This window comes from Varanus komodoensis, unplaced genomic scaffold (genome assembly GCF_004798865.1).
Source record: "Varanus komodoensis strain SLA01 unplaced genomic scaffold, ASM479886v1 scaffold60, whole genome shotgun sequence".
NCBI classification, from domain to species: domain Eukaryota; kingdom Metazoa; phylum Chordata; class Lepidosauria; order Squamata; family Varanidae; genus Varanus; species Varanus komodoensis.
In genome coordinates this window covers 1168117-1184509 of record NW_025336223.1, presented here as the reverse complement: position 1 = coordinate 1184509, position 16393 = coordinate 1168117, and the positions used below count along the sequence as shown (strand labels likewise).

Sequence of the window (16393 nt, the reverse complement as noted above, 5' to 3'; positions counted from 1 at the left end):
AGTGAGTTACAGAATAGAAGATTCTTAGGCTGGGTTTCTGCACTGAGGTTTTGGGAAATTACAGTATAGAGAAAGAACGCTCCGCAATCCATTAGGCAGAATTTAGCAGACCTAGACTGACAACATTTCAGAACGGCAGCTGCTAAGTCTTGCTTCCCATTATGCTAAGTAGCTCTTCAAATTGCTAAATTGCCAGAGAGCTACACATGCGTTCATTAACTGTTTTCAAGTCCAGGAGAGCGCTGATGCTCACTCACTTTAATGGCAGCTATCTGCTTTGCTGAGTGGCTTGTTCAATAAGATTCTGCTCTGTGGACAACTTTATTCTCCTGGAATCAGAAATAGGGTTGCTGGCCACACTCTCACAAACTGCAGGTTGCTCAAAGAGAGACGTATTCTCCCCATACTGTGAAGCCCCCTTACCTGGAAGACCCTCTGAAACGCTGGCGACTTTCTCTGTTTAGGGGATGGGTCTCATCACATTATTGAGAACATGGTTTTAAAATTTTTTACAAATGAGAAAGAGCTCTCTTGACTCTTCTGCAATTGCATTTGTGTGCTTACTGGATATCTGTGGCATATATTAGCTTTTATCACTTCTGTTGTATTTGCATTTATAAGTCTAGGATTATAATAAACTATAATAAGCCATTAATTAGAACATAATAAAACACTTGGCTCTGACAAGCCGAAGTACAGAATAGAGAATAACAAGCAGGTAGAGAAGCAACTCAACATGGCCACCCTCAGTAAGTAGGAAAGAGGGTGCAGGCTGAGTTTGGATTCAGTTACTTTTGATCTTAGTGAAGTATTTTCCAGATTTCTGACAGATGCAGTTTAGTGTTCCTCTGCAATGAAACTTGATGAGAGCGTACACAGTAAGAATTTCCACCCCGGAAGAGCTCATCCTTTGTTTCTGAACCATTTGATTCGTGCCTCCTGTTCAGCAGCAGGAGGAAAGCCAAGAGCATCAGTGTGCATCATTTAATGGGACTCCTCTGAATGTGGGTTCTGCTGCATCTGACCAAGTAATCTGTTTCATGCAAAGCAGTTAATTGCCTACCCCTGCAGGTACTGACTGAAAGCAAGCAAGGTTAGTGAAAAAGCAAAGGCAGCTGTGTTGACCAGAAGAACAGTCTGGAAAACCATACAGCTTAATAGCTTTGCAGGGCCAGATCAGAGATCACATGTGCCTGTTCTCAAGACCAGATCTCTTCTAGGTCAGTAAAGTGAATCACAAAAGATGCAATTGATAAGCTTCTTGAGCAAACTGGATATTTTAACCATTAAATTTCTTATGGCATATTGGCAATTCTCTTATAGCAAGCTGCTTTGTCCCCAATAGTTTTTCATTTTATCTGAATAGCTGGTTCTTAACCTTTGTGAATGCAAATACACAAAACAACCAACAGAGAAAGATAATAACTATCACATGGGTGGATTTATATATGTCTGTCTTATAACTATTCATGTCCTTTTTGTCATTACAAGAAGTAGGAATGGAAATGTAATTTCCCCAAATCATTAACCATTGAGAGATATTAAATTAAATGATTAATAATTTAGTGGGATCATGAATCACCTGGCTTGAACCTAAAGGTCAGTGGCATTTCTAGAAATATTCATGAAAACAAAAAACCACTTGGATCTAATTAAACTTCACACCTTTTAGACTGGATTTCTTTATTCACTCAGTTGTCCAGATCTTATATAGAGGAGGAAAGACACCCACTGTGGAAACTGTCAGGCTTGTTGGACAGCAAAGATAGCTTGAACAGTCATTAAATCTTGATGTTTTAGGGCTTTGAATGAAGAGTTTCTATGACAGACATAGAGACCTTAGCAAATAAAATCCATGTGATTTTCTCCTGTTCCCTTCAGAGGTAATTATCTTACTCCATCAATAGCACTGTCAGAAACCTGGCATATAATTCACTATTTAAATGAACTAGCAATGTGATATTTCCTACCTCCTAGTGAAATATTTTACATTCTACATTTCTTCTGTCACTTACCCACACTTGATATATGACTCATATACAGTCCCTGAATGTGCTCTCGCTTTCTCTCTCTCTCTCTCTCTCTCTTTCTTTCTTTTTTTTTTTTTTTTTTTTTTTTTTTGCATTTCCACTGCAGTTGTTGGCTTCGACTTGACACTTACTTCATCTGGAGCTTTATAGGACCTGCTACCTTGATAATTATGGTAAGAATTAACTATCTAGTTTTTCTAGGTCGGAAGCATAATTTTTTAATTCATCTTACAGTTTTGCAAGTCTTTATAGCGTATAGTATGGAGGGGCCAGAGTTAAAATTTGGTGGGGAAGGGGAAGGAGTTACATAGGCCATCACCTGTGAAAAATGCAATGTCAACTCCCTGAAGAAAAGATGAAAGACTAGGAAGAGGCAGATTGTGGCATGAGCAGTTTGCACCTTGAAATTAACATGTTATTACATAATTCTTCCATAAGTGTTTTTTCTGTGTAACAAAAGTGTAGAGATTGGAATCCTTCTCTGCTCATTCTCATTTCAGAAGAAAACTTGTATGATCCTCTGCAGTTAATCTGCATTTCAAATTAACTTGAGTAAAATACCAATGAAAGTGAGAAGCAGATTCTGACTTTTTTGATACCTGGTATTTCAGATCAAAGAAGATCGAAGAATTTATTTTTTTAATTTTTTATTAAAATGTTTACCCTTACTGTTTTGAATTGCTTAGTCAACAGATCATGACATCATTCCATGGAAATATTGTTATTTTGAGCACCTGCATTTTGAAATCACACTATTTTGGTGGCTTGCAGAAGTCCTAGCTAGCACCACGCAACTATTCCACATTTTTTGTGGAACAACCTGGAACTGGAATAGAGCTAATTCTTAATTAATGGATTTATAGTCTTAATTGTACATTCTTGATGTACACAAGATGATCAGAATCATGCAGGTGCAAAATATTTTTATTCTGGCTCAAAAAATCAAGTAAAGAAAAACAAACTGGCAATCATTGGTTGTTGAAATATCTGCCCCCTTTGCTTTGATGAACCTAAATAAGTTCTAGTGCAACCCACTGCCTGCAGAATTCAGATACTGGATGAATGTGTAATTCCAGTGCCACATGATATCAGATTAAAGACACTTGTTTATGGAAGGCCTCAGAGGTTGTGGGAGAGCAGTAAACAAGCAGCATCTTGAAGACCAAGGAGCTATCAAAACAGTTCCATGGTAAACTTCTGCATCAATCAGGGTTGGGTTATAAAAAAAATCCCAGACTATGCATATCCAATCAAGAAGCAAACCAACTCTTTGCCATTGATAACTCTGGAGAAACTGAAGAATCTGCAAAATAGATGAGAGAAACTGTCCATGAGACAACTATGACTTAGATAATCCACAAGGCTGAGCAAGAGTGGTAAGAAGGAAGCCTTTGCTGAAACCCATATCAAAGTTGCCAACAGATATGTGGGAAACACAGTAAACATGTGGGGAAAGGTTCTTTGGACTGATGAACCCAGCCTCAAGCTGTTTGGCCTTGCTGCAAAATTAAACTTGTGGTGCAAAACCAACAGCGCCTATTACTCTGATAACTTTCCCCACATTGATGCAAAGTACTGGGAGCATCATGTTGGCAGGAACTGAGAAACTAGTGGGGACTGAGCACAAAATGAATAGCGCCAAATACAGGGCAATTTTAGAGGAAAAGCTTCTCCAGTTTGCACAGGGCCTGGGACAGGGTGAAGGCTCACCATCAGTAGGACAATGACCCTAAACACACAGGCAATGTAACAGCAGAATGTTTTAAAAACATTTAAAATGTGGAGCAGCTCTGGTAGGAAGAATGGGCAAACAGTGCAAGATCCAGCTGTACAAAGCTGACAGAGACCCAAGTAGACCTGCCAAAGGGGTTTCTACCAAGTACAGACTTGGGCAGGACTTACTATTAAGTATATCATGACCTTCAAGAATGTCAGTTTATTTCACTTTCAAGTTGTAACACAACACAATGTTAAAAAGCCAAAAGTTTGCATGAATAATTCTGTAAGGCATGGGGGAAGCATTTTGAATAAAGAACAGAAGTAGAAGAAATTTTTAGATTTAAAATTTAAGAGCCCATGTAACATAATGGACATGCACATGGTGGGCATGTTGTGAGCGGAGCCGGCTGGAGTCAGGGGTCAGACTAGATGGCCCAGGAAGCCCCTTCTGACTCGCTCTGTTTCTATGTTTCTATAATGTTTAGACATAATGTACTTGGGGCTAAGATCTGCATCACCCATCTCAGCCATGAAGCTTACTAGGTGGCTTCAAGCCAGTCATGGACTTTCAGCTCAACCTAAGGTCACAGGGTTCTTGCAAGGAAAGATGAAGAAAGAGGAGGATGAGGATTATTGTAAGCCATCCTGAGGCTTGTACAAAGGACAGGGTAGAAATGTTTTAATTAAATTAAAATTAAATTAAATTATATGTAAGCTGCCCCAGGTTCCTTGCAGGAAAAAAGGCAGGACATAAATATTATAAATAACTAAAAAAGCAGAATGGAAATAAGATTTAAAATGGAAAATTAGGGTTAATAGATCTTATTTAGCTGTGTTAGAACAAGGTAAAATCCTGATGCATGAGACAATGCTATATTTCTAGCCTGATTTCTTTAACTCCATTAGCCACATTTTGATTTCACATTTTGAAACAGCATTATTTTGCCCCAAAACACATTTTCCCTCCATCTTTCCTGAATGCCTTCCACCTGAAGAGACAGGCTGCATGGCCAATCATTTCTGGATTCTCAGTGCCCAGTATAGCTATACTGTTCAAATAATGCTCTTTGTCCAGAGGTTTATTACAGCCAGACTGCTGGGCGGAGATAAAGCCTTTGGTATGAGATCAGATTGCAAGCACTTAGGCTGAGCTCCGCATCCCTTCTCCCATGCAGCCTACAAGTGGGGATCTGTAATAAAAAGTTGCAGAGTTTTTGCCCTACTTTGCATGTCACAACAGCCCATGGTTGTTTAAAAGAGATTTGGAACCCATGGCCTGCTCTTGGGTCATAAGTTTGGTTTCTTCCTCCCCAACAATACAAGGCTCTGCATCTGACATGACATGATTCCAGTCAAGGATGAAGAATCCCTGGGTGGTGTGGTTTCACAGGAGCAGCTGGAGGGGAGCTGGGATGCTTTGGCTTGTTCACAGCTATATTGATCCACTAATCGTAGCTGCAATGTGCAAACTTGGCCCATGTCCTTAAATGAGTGCTTTAACCAATTTTCCCCCATTGCTTGTCCTCAGCCCCTGGAATTGAATGATTTACTGCTGCAGAGCATGGGATTTCAATTTAGGTACAGAAAGGGGTAAATTAAATGCCAAGTGGAAGAAGTCCATCATTCTATTCTACCATATAAAATAAATAAAGTTATAATGAACTGTCTGGGTATCTATATTTCTGGAAAGCAGCAGAATAATAAGCAGCTGTCTTTAGAAGAGTTGCCACAACATATGTGGTTCAGTGCCTGTTAAATGCTGCTGTGGAGATACTGCCAGAAAAGCAGGAAATGATGATGGTTCCCACAACATTGCTTTCCTCTTAGAGGACAGAATGGAATATCTTTAAAGCAGCTTTCCCAACCATAGTAGTTGTGGTGGAGAAGCATTCTGCTGAAGACCTCATTCATCCACAGTCTGTCACAACTAGTTGCTTGTCTCTGTAAATAAGTGAATTGGGATGTGGATGAAAGTCTCACTGCACAATGCTGTTGATCAATGAAACTATGGGTACAGTAAAACAAGGCAGAAGGGACTTCCAGATGGAAGGAACCTAACATGTAGAAGGCATCATGCCACTATTTCATCGTGTCTTACTTAACAGATTTTTTTCAGAGTAAGTAAAGAAAGGGAAGCATCTGTGGGAAGACTCAGGAGGGTTCTGTCAAAGGGCGAGTTTGCATGTCACACTAAGCTATCCTGAAAATAAGTCACCATAGATTGGCTGTTTGCTTGGTAACTCACATTACTCCTGACAGACAATCAGGCATGCTGAAGCTTGCCATGGGTTGTTTTCCTTTTAGTCCTCCTGCCTCCTCCTGGTATATATCCCAGATGCCTTTGCAGCAGAAATCCTCTGTGTCGGCATGCTGAGGTTCCCAGTTCCTCCCTCAACCACATCAACTTGCCAAATGCATGATTTTCTGTGAATGTGGCAATGCATTCAAAAACTTTTAAAAAACCCTTTTAATTGGGATCATGCACAAGTACACAGGAGTCTCCCTAGTATTTAGCCTAGCATAACAATATCCATCTCTTGCCAATGTCCTCGTCAGACTTACCCTTCACTTTGGCACTTGCCTTACTAGTGAATGGCATTTTTACAAAATGCTTCCTGCAGAAAAAGCTCCTGCAGCCCGACCACTTTTGGCCCCCACCCGCACCTCCGTGCCTGTTGCATCCATGTTGGCTGTCAGAGAAACCTGGGGGTTCCAGAGCAGTGTCCAGGAGAAAGTTTTAAAATGGTCAGGGCAATGAGGTAGGGCTGTGGCACCATAAAGGCTTTGTCTGGAAGTGTGTTGCCCCCTTACCTCATGAACTGGGACTCATTTCAACACCCCCCACCATTCAGAGCAGCAGCAATGTGAGGCCTGTGCTTGCCTGTGTGAAGCAGCTAGCTTTCCAAATCTGATTTGCTGTGTGAATGGGGTCATCACTACATCCGCACATGGGCTCCAGTTACGGCAAGCCTGGGGCGCAGCAGCTGTACACTGAACGGGTCCTCAGACAGAGATTTCCTGGTTTCTTCTGGGCTCCCTTTTCGCCTTACAATGTTTGCATGTGAGAATGCAGTGCAATATTAGTGGAAACACTACCTTGCAGATAAAAAACAAATTCACTTAGTCTAAGCAGCAAATGCAGACACTCGAAACATGAAGTGTGACTTTTCTGACATATACACTTAAAGGATTAACAGCTTGCAGGAAACAGTGCCACTTTTATCTTTTCAAGAGCAAGAGCTTTCTAATAATAAAAGAAGGCACCATATACTCCCAATCACAAGATGCTCATCTTTCAAGTTACACAACACTTGTCATGATGAATGGCTCAACTCAAGAGTTCTTAATGTGGTTTTCACATTTGGAGAGCATTTTTGTGGAGTTTGGGGGGCATTTTCCCTTCTAAGAAAAACACATGTTGGGAATAGAATGCAGGTCTTTTGATCTCACCGCTAGAATGGGTTCTTTTTCTTCTTTGAGACATATTCTTGTGAGGAACAGAAGAGATGCAGAATGTGTGCCTGCCCCTTGTTTGGGGAAGGGATCATCATCCTTTAAGGAATCCAGGTGTTCTGTCCCTGGTCTTAAGGACATATACAAAAACAGTGCTTGACAAGGAATGTGCCTGCCGTCTTCATGAAACTTGCAGCAAAGTAATAAAAGCTGACAAGGTCACCACTTGTGCGGCTCCTTGAGAGTTCACTTTCAATAATGAAAGCTTCCTTTGCATAGAGCTGTTGTTGCACAGGGCACCAGGATTTGCTTTGTCTAGTCGTCACAGTATGGATCCTTTACCGTTGCTTCCTATACACCCTGTTATCCTGCCTTTAAAGATGGGCTCATGTAGATTCCTACACAGCAGTGCCACTGCTGTGTCTGAAGCATAAGGATTAAATAAGGCTCCACGAAGACCCAGAAGAGCAATGTGTCACTTATTTTCCTGCAAGAAGCCTCGTTAAAACTCTCAAACACCCTGACTTTGCATTGCACTAGAGATTTTATTTCAAAGATTTAGAAGCCACCTTTTTAGTATAACCTTCCAAAGGCAGTATACAATAAAATTTTAAACCAGAAATGACAATAGAAGGAGAACAATAATAGGAACTATGTTAAGGTCAGAACTGCCTGGTCAAGCAGATAGTGCCCAATATACAAGACTTTCAGCAAAACTCTACATCCATTGAAGCCTCGCCAAGATGATCAGTCCCCCCCTTGAAGGCCTGCATGCCCCTTTTCTGCAACTCACCTTGCAATGCAAATTCTTTGGAATGACCTTACAGACTAAGGGGAGCTCACTCCTGATCTTGTCTCACCTGCTCCCAAAAATGCAAAGAACAGACAGACTCAAAGGCATATGTTGACAGCCAGGGAGTGCTGGGTCAGCATTGGGTGGGGGGCGGATTACACTCTTCCATGCAAATTAAAGCCCTCCAAACAGAATGATCAAGACTTTTTCTCTGACATCTAGTGTTCTCTCTATAGGATTGTGCATGCATGTGTGTGCGTGCACGTGTGGCGTGGCGTGACTTGGTGGAGGATGCAATCATGGGAATCTCCGTGTTGTGAACTGGCACAGTGCATACACTGATTTATCTCAGAGAAAAGTAGGGCTTAAATTCATCCCTGTCTTCTTCTCATATCTTGGCATGTGACTCTCTGCTGTGTTTTGTTTTGTTTTTTAATTTCAGCTTAATGTAATCTTCCTTGGGATTGCTCTTTATAAAATGTTTCATCATACTGCCATATTGAAACCTGAATCTGGGTGTCTCGACAATATCAAGTAAGTGAATCACCTCTGCCTTAACTCTTCCATCTGGGTTACTTTTTGAACAATTCTCTTATGATAAAGACAGCAGGAAAATGTGGGGTTGGATCTAGATTAGGTTCGTTGCTGCTACAAGTTCAAATCACATGGGCACTAAGTACAAATAACAGTGTTTGTTGTCTTGTGAGTCAGCATTTTACACTAATGGTCTATTTTCTTGAGTAAGGTGCCATTCATACATAGAAGGTACACAAGACCTGCTTTTCCTTGAGAGTTGGCACTTCACTTGAGACAGAGGTTTGCCAAAGTTATTCCCAGGGAGCGACACACAAAATGTACACTGTCACACAGGTGCATCTTTTCCGTAAAACTGCCTGTTGAAATGTGAGCTTCTGCTTCAACAACTAAAAGGCATCTCGGACTGTGCAGAAGGCAGGATGAGACCTTTGTAAATGTCTAACCCAAAAGGCAGATGTTAAAAATAGCAACCATGAATATATAATGCATTTATCTTTCTACAACACAAAATAAAAACAAATAATTGTTTCTTAACACGTAAGTAAATAATGGGCAGAAGCATATCGATGTCTTTCATTGTCCTTAGGAGCTGAAGCGTTCCACCCTGGTGACAGGTGCAAATGTTTTAGAATTTATATCTGAGTAAATTTTGAATGTTTTCATAGACTACTCACTAATATTTTTCATTGTGAGTGAGAGCACCTTTTCTTGCCCATGGCATCTCTTCTTTTCTAGGATTTGTCAGTGTTTAGGTTGGTTTGATGACATAAGAAGACCCCAGTACTGAGTCATCTCTGCTCTCATGACTTGTATTCAAACCATGCACATGCAGAATGGAAGCCATTTGGTCTGGATCATTTCAAATGGTTCTCCAAGCCTTGGTTCGGAGGACTGGAAGCAAGCAGTGAGCTCATAAACATGTTCCTCCTTTCCAGGTCCTTGTTTAGTTCAGTCCATAGTTTGCTGTCCTGTCTAGATTGGCAAACTGTGTGGTTAATGCTTACTAGCCAAACCAGAATGGTTTGCTAAAGCTCTGTTTTATTTTATTTTTGTTTTTGTTTTACTGCCATAGTATCAGCTGAGATCTTATAATTAAATACTATTTATTTCCATCTGCTATTGTCCACCAGTCTAAGATCTAGAACATTCATGGCTGGTCTATTTCTTGTTCCTCTTCTGCTTCCACCTCATTTGAAATTATAACTGCAGTTACATCTGAATCTTACATAAACAGTTTATTTATCAATTGACTGGGGGAAAAATAAATCGCCTTCCTTTAGAGTGATGGGGGGCACAACCTTTTCAACCCAAGGACCAAATGCAGTGTGGGCAGGAGCTCCATGCACATGGACATGTGTGGTGAACTGACATAGATGCACACACAGATGAGAGGAGTTTTTAGTCTTCCCACCATCCCAGGAATCCTGTCCAGGATTGCTGGGCTAGGCTATGGCTGCTTTGGGGTCACTGAGGAAGGGAGGGCCCTGAGCCCAACAAGCATCATCAGTACTTTGAAATCCCTGAGGGCTGAAGGAGGCTTTAACTTCCCCTTCCTCCCAGTGATCCAGATATGCATGGCTCCTACATACCAGGAATTGCAGGGAGGGAGCGTGCAGCCCGTGAGCAGCCCTGTTTTGAGGATCCCCTCCCAAGGCAACCTACAGTACCATATCAAACAACACAGAAACAGTGACAATACCAATTAAAATCAACACCATAGATAGACCACTACCCAACAAAAGCAATAGAAAGCCACCTTCAGATATGTACATAGTAAAGAACAGGAGAAAAATGGTGGTTCAGTTACTCGACAAGGATGGCAAAATGATAACAGATGACAAAGAAAAGGCAGAAGTGCTCAGATCCGACTTTGGCCGAGTCTTCTCCCAAAAGAAGATCTATGACCTCCCTGGCAAAGGTGAAGTATAAGCTGAAGGGGCAGGATTGCAGCTTGAGATTGATGGGCAAGTAGTCAAGAAGCACCTCCAGGGCCTGATGGAATACATTCTAGAATAATAAAGGAACTGGTAGAAGAACTCTTAGAACCATTGTCTATTATCTTTGGAAAATCCTAGAAGTTTCTACTGCTAAAACTTTTAAAAATCTAAAGTAAAATTTCCAGGTAAAAGTTACAGGAAAATATCAGAAGCAGCAGCAGAATTAACTTCCTATGGGACTAAAAATTCTAAAAACACTTAGGGTGCAGTCCTACACATGTTTAGGCAGACAAAAGTCTTACACTCCCAAGCATTACCCAGCCAACACTTCAACAGGTTTCTTTTCCAGATCATGTCAGAAATTAACACAGAACCTGCATTATACATAGTCTTAGTTTGCCAGTGGGGATGTGAGGATTTGTAGGAAGAAAGTTCTGCTGAGAAGCTGTAGCCAGCTTTGCCGCTGCGTCATCTACTACTTCTTCGGCCCACAAGAAAAGTGGAAGGGACTTTGGGAGTCCTGGAAGTGGGAGGCAAAAACAGGCAGCTTGACAAATTTCAGACAAATAGGTACAGGGGGTGGGCGGGGGGGGGGGGAGCTGTGCTAAGCACCTCTTCGTTTGTTTTTAAAAACTCCTGATAATTTTTCATTATTACTTCTTGGCAGAATTGAATGTGTAAATACCATTGTCCCTTTTCAGGAGATCAATTTTAGGTGAATACGTATGAGAAGATTTTAGAATAGTGCCTTGTAAAATTTAAAGCTTTCCAGAAGGATGCTCTGTGGTTTTCTGAACAGTTTTTAATGAATTTGGTAGGATTGAGCTAAGAAATTCACAAAATTTCGGATGGATGTGGAAAGGGACAACCTTTACATTTTGAGGGGAATGATTCTCTCTATCCCCTCCATTTGGGGGTGGGGGGGCTGTCTGTCTGTTTACAATGTGTACGAACTGCAAATAGCATATAATATAGATTTGTTCCCAGGTAAGACATCTATAAAATGAGGAGCAGGGACCCCCATGCTGACATGGGCAACTGGCCTGTCGAGCTGCTCCTCTTATGCAGGTTTTACTTTAACACAAAATGTAATTTATCCTGACAAATTGCAAGCTGGAAATGAATAATTCTGTTAGGCACCGAGACAGGAGAAGTAACAGCTTCTTTAAACTTAACACTACACTTTGAAAAAAGAGAATGAAAAGAAGAAGGCCAGACCTTAGGCCGAACCAACTCTCCCCCCCCCCCCACCCCTACACATCCCTAAAGGAGGATACAGATTCAGTGACTGAATTGACACATCAGATCAGAAGCCTGAGGCAAGAATGGTCTAACACTATCAAACTGCTGGAATCTATGGTTGATGATGTTTTCCTACAACTTCAGGGCATTGCAAAAACTGCTAATGCAGTTTTTGGGTGTAGAACAACAAAAGTATGTATCCAGGCTTGTGAAATCAAAAGGAGGACTTAGTGGGGAAGCAGAGTTACTGGAAAACCATAGCATGTGCTCAGATCACAGATTTAGGGGCTTAAAGGGTCAATGGAAGGTCAAGACATAATTACCTGCTTGATAAGCTGGCTGAAGGAATCATTTCCTGGCCTGACTATAGCAAAGCCAGGCATCAAGAGGACCCACAGGGCTGTCTCCCACAAGCCTCCAGCTGGCACTCACCCAAAACACATCACAGCACATTTTGCCAACGCTGCAGTTAAAAAGGCACTATTAACAGAGCCTCGGGCAGCAAGCAGCTTTCCTTTGGTGGTGAAGTAATCTAGCTTTACCTGCATGGAGTATCTAAATTGTTATACATGGAGGCACCCAGTTAAACTTACATGGCTGATGGACATGTGCCATCCAGTCAAGGTACTTTTAGCATAGGAGTACGGAAGAAGTGAGGCAGTTCCCCATCACCACAATCACTGATGAATACTAATCTCCAGATTTCCAGCTTTTATTTAAATTAGAACAAGTATCTATTCCCTGTAGAATGTGAGATATGTAGCAAAATGTACATATACTATTCTTCCCCTTTGTTTTGTGAGAAATTAGCCTGCTCCTACCTTTCAGTGTTTCAGATAATGAATAGCAATGATCTGCACAGCCACTGTCTGAAGAAGGAACTTCCTGATTCATTTTTAGCCTTAGGAGGTGTGAACAAGCACTGGTGATGGAGAGGAGCAACCCCACTGGGCTCTTGCCACTGGGCCCCTGACTCCTGGAGATGCTAGTCTTGTGCCTCTCCCTTTTCTCCCTTAGTGGAAGCTTTTGTGCCAAAACAGGGTGCCATGCAGTTCCTTGGGAGCTAACGTTGCACTGCAGCAGTAAGGAATCCTTCAAAGCAATGAAGGTACCCAAGTCTACTGTGTGATGGTTGGAGGCAAAGCCTAGGAGTAGATTACAAGCTAAGAAGGTCACCCCAGCCCCCAATTAACTATACTCTTTATGCCTGCAATGACTGAAAACCATTACAGGGATTAAGGGAAGGGAGGCCAGAGAAAGAATGGGGGGTTTCTGCTGTTGGTGGAAAGATGCTATGGATACCAGATCTGTTGTCCATGAAACATCAGAGATGTAGACCTGGTACATAGGCCAGCTCTACTTATTTTGGCAGACCTGCTGTCCAGACTTGCTGCTACTCGGGCACCAGGTCTACCAGAAATGCTTTCAAGGCTAGTAGAAAAATGTGCAACCATATACATATTTAACAGCTTCTGGTGGGGGGGGGCAGGAAGGCTTTTCAGTGGAACATTGCTGCTGCTGTCCAAATTTAAGCCAAATTTTTAAAAATGTACTGTTAACCAATGTAAAACCTGACTAATTAACAAAATAGATTCAAGTATAAGTCATCCAGACGCCTCTAGAATCCTAAACCCTGATCAAGTATACCCATTTCTCCTGCATTGCTTTCCTCTACAGCATGGTCACCAGTATTTGTAGCGTGAAGGAATTCTTTGTAGGATAAGTCTTGTTGTGAAGCTGTTGTTGTTGTTGTTAATATAAGACCAGTGATGCCATTCCATATCCATTATGATATTCTTAAGACTGTGTGTGTGTGGAATTCATGATGCCTCATCTATGAAACTTGACAGTAACACTTTTCTGCATCTAGTGCAGTCAAATCCCCAGGATTTCCTTCTACTTTGTGCAGGGTTTCAAATGTTGTGGGTGAGATGCTAAGCAACAAAGCACACATACATAGCAGTTAAATGTAGAGGTGCTGGAGAGGTACACACCATGCCTGTGAATTAGTTACCGCCATGCAATTGCATGCTGTATTTCCACCTGCCCCTGCAAGAATTCCTGTAGATGCCCAGGCTTTTTGGTAGATCAGGGTTTGGCTTTAGGCATGTACTGGATAACCCAACCAGAGTAGAGACCACATGGTTGAAGAAAAAGTTAACTGGAAAGTATTTGAGTTTTTATTTAAGGAATCCAGGTTTTTAGGTATTTGAGGGCAGTTTTTCAGGCAAGAATCTTTCCAACACAGAGACACAAGACAGAACCATAGCAACAGAAGGCTAAGAAAATAGCTAGCCAACCTAACAAGATGGATTTCTCTAGTTCTCTCTAGCAGTATTCTACTGTCAGAGTTCTCAGCTATCCCAGGAGCTTTCTTTTTTCTTCTGTCTTTATTCCTTAGTCTACCCTTCTCTTTTTCAGCATCCCTCTACCAAACCACCCTTTGGGCCTCCACTTTTTCTATGTTAAAGCTAGTATGACTCCTCTCACTTGGACCTTTTGGGAGGACTCATTTTTGCCCTATATTCCAGCTGCTCAGCTTTACATAAATTTTTGCAGAACCTCTGCACTGGGCAAACTGAAACCTGTCTTTCTTTCTTTCTTTCTTTCTTTCTTTCTTTCTTTCTTTCTTTCTTAGACCCCAACTATCTGCCCCAAGAGCTGAGTAAGGTTACTAGCTGTCCTTTCCCTTACTGATATATTTACCTCAAGTTTTGGCCTTTTGGTTCCAGAAAATACAGAGAGAAAAATTAACTCGTTGACATCCAAACTAAACTGTGTACACAATTCAAGGACAGTTCTATTCTTTCACAGCAAAAGACATGAACCAGAAACAAATTTATCCAAACTTCTCTTAGAAAATGATTTTATTGCTACAACCTGCAGATTCAGATTTCACATTTTATTCAGCTTGACTTGATGTCTGTAGTACACCAGATTGGAATACTTTACTTTACATGTTACACATGTCTTAAACCAGCACCCATTGGACACAGTATAGTATCTCGTCATGCACTTGTGTGTTCAAAGATGATGCATTACAAGCCACTCACTTGGAAATTACATTTTACTTTGGTAGAAAACTGAAAGTTTAAGCAGATATTGAGAAAACTGTGAGCTTTTCTGAACTTGACAACACACCAAGTATAGCGCCACACTGTAATATGAGAGCATTCCATACAGAAACTAAGCCAGCTTAACAAAGAAAAGGAACTATCTTAAAACACAGATTATATACAAAATAATACACAAAAGCCACAGAAATAGGAAACAAAAATGGAGCAACTATCAGAAAAGTAGTATGATACACTAGAAATAAGCCAAACAGTATCCATTTACAATTTAATAAATAAAAATATGAGGAATTTGGAGTTATAAGTTTCAGACTTCTGGAAACTAGGGTAAAACAGTACAGACAAAACAGAAAAATGTGTCCCTCAAAAATGCAGAAGGGAGAAGGTTTTAAAATAATACAACTAAAAACAATAAATGAAGAGCTTTGCCAGCTTCTTCCAGCAACTGTATTCATATAACTCCCCACAGGAAATGCAGATCCAAAACTATTCAAGAAAAGTCTAACTACCTAAGCCACACTGAACATCAGATGTATTTAAAGCAAAACTTTACAACAGATATTAAAAATGCTGTTCCATAACAAATCAGGAAATCCTGGGTTTTCATGATTTCTCATCCAATTTTTATAAACTGTGTGAAAAACAGTTACTTGTCAACATATTTAATGTAATTCTGGAACAGGGTCTGATTCCTCAAATATGGCAACTGTCAAGAATATTACTTGCAGTGATCATTCTTCTCTTCTTTCCAAGCAACTGAAACAATGGCTCTTTTAAGTAAAAGCCTTTAATAGATTAATGCTGACCAATCATGCTGGTAGCAAATAAGATAAGAGTATTGCAGAAACCAGTAACAAAAAAAGAAGCAAAGTTAGGGCAATGGCCGCTAGAAAAAAGTAGCCTATTTATTCATTCATTCACTCACTCACTCACCCACTCACTCACTCACATATTTATATGCTGCTTATTACTGTCAAAATGGCCTCCCCAGGCAGCTCACTTAATAAAATACCATAAAAAAGTTAAAAGAATAAAAACGTAACACATAAACATTGTACAATATAATAAAACCAGCGAAGATCCATCAGCACTGACAGAAGGCTTAGATATTAAAGGATTTCTTTAAAAGATATTTTCAGCAGCAATCTAACATCCCATTGGAAGACAGATCTGTCACCTTCATTGAGGTAGCATATAGACTTCCATCATAAGACTTCTGAACTCCCAGAGCCCCTCTGAAGCTTCATGTTTTCAGAATTGTCCACAGCTGATGCACAGGTGCTGACACTCACTTCTTCAATAGACACATTTACATGGAACACAGTTCTGGACACCAACATTACACCAATCCAATCTGGGTGTCTGAAAAACTGAGAGCCATTCACTGTACACAAGCCTTTCCCAAACAGTTGTCCTGGATATTTTGGACTCCCATCAGTCTAGGCACAAGGGGTCCATCTTCTTTGCCTCAGGCTTCTTGTTTTCTTTATGTTATGTCATTACTCACCAGGTAGCTTTTTCTTCCTTTTTATATGATTTGTCTTACATGTTTAGGCCCTATTTTATGATGGCTAGCTTCGTGTTGTACACTAATTTTCTGCTGCCAGA

General features: G+C 40.8%; 1 protein-coding gene across 2 annotated transcripts in view; it reads left to right on the top strand.

Moving 5' to 3' along the window:
- ADGRL3 (adhesion G protein-coupled receptor L3) overlaps nt 1-16393 on the top strand; it is a 394878-nt gene that overhangs the window by 309269 nt on the left and 69216 nt on the right. For both annotated transcript variants that reach the window (XM_044449737.1, XM_044449736.1), the window contains 2 exons: nt 2137-2203; nt 8438-8529. In XM_044449737.1, the coding sequence (XP_044305672.1) occupies nt 2137-2203; nt 8438-8529 (159 nt within the window). The remainder of the gene's footprint in view (nt 1-2136; nt 2204-8437; nt 8530-16393) is intronic.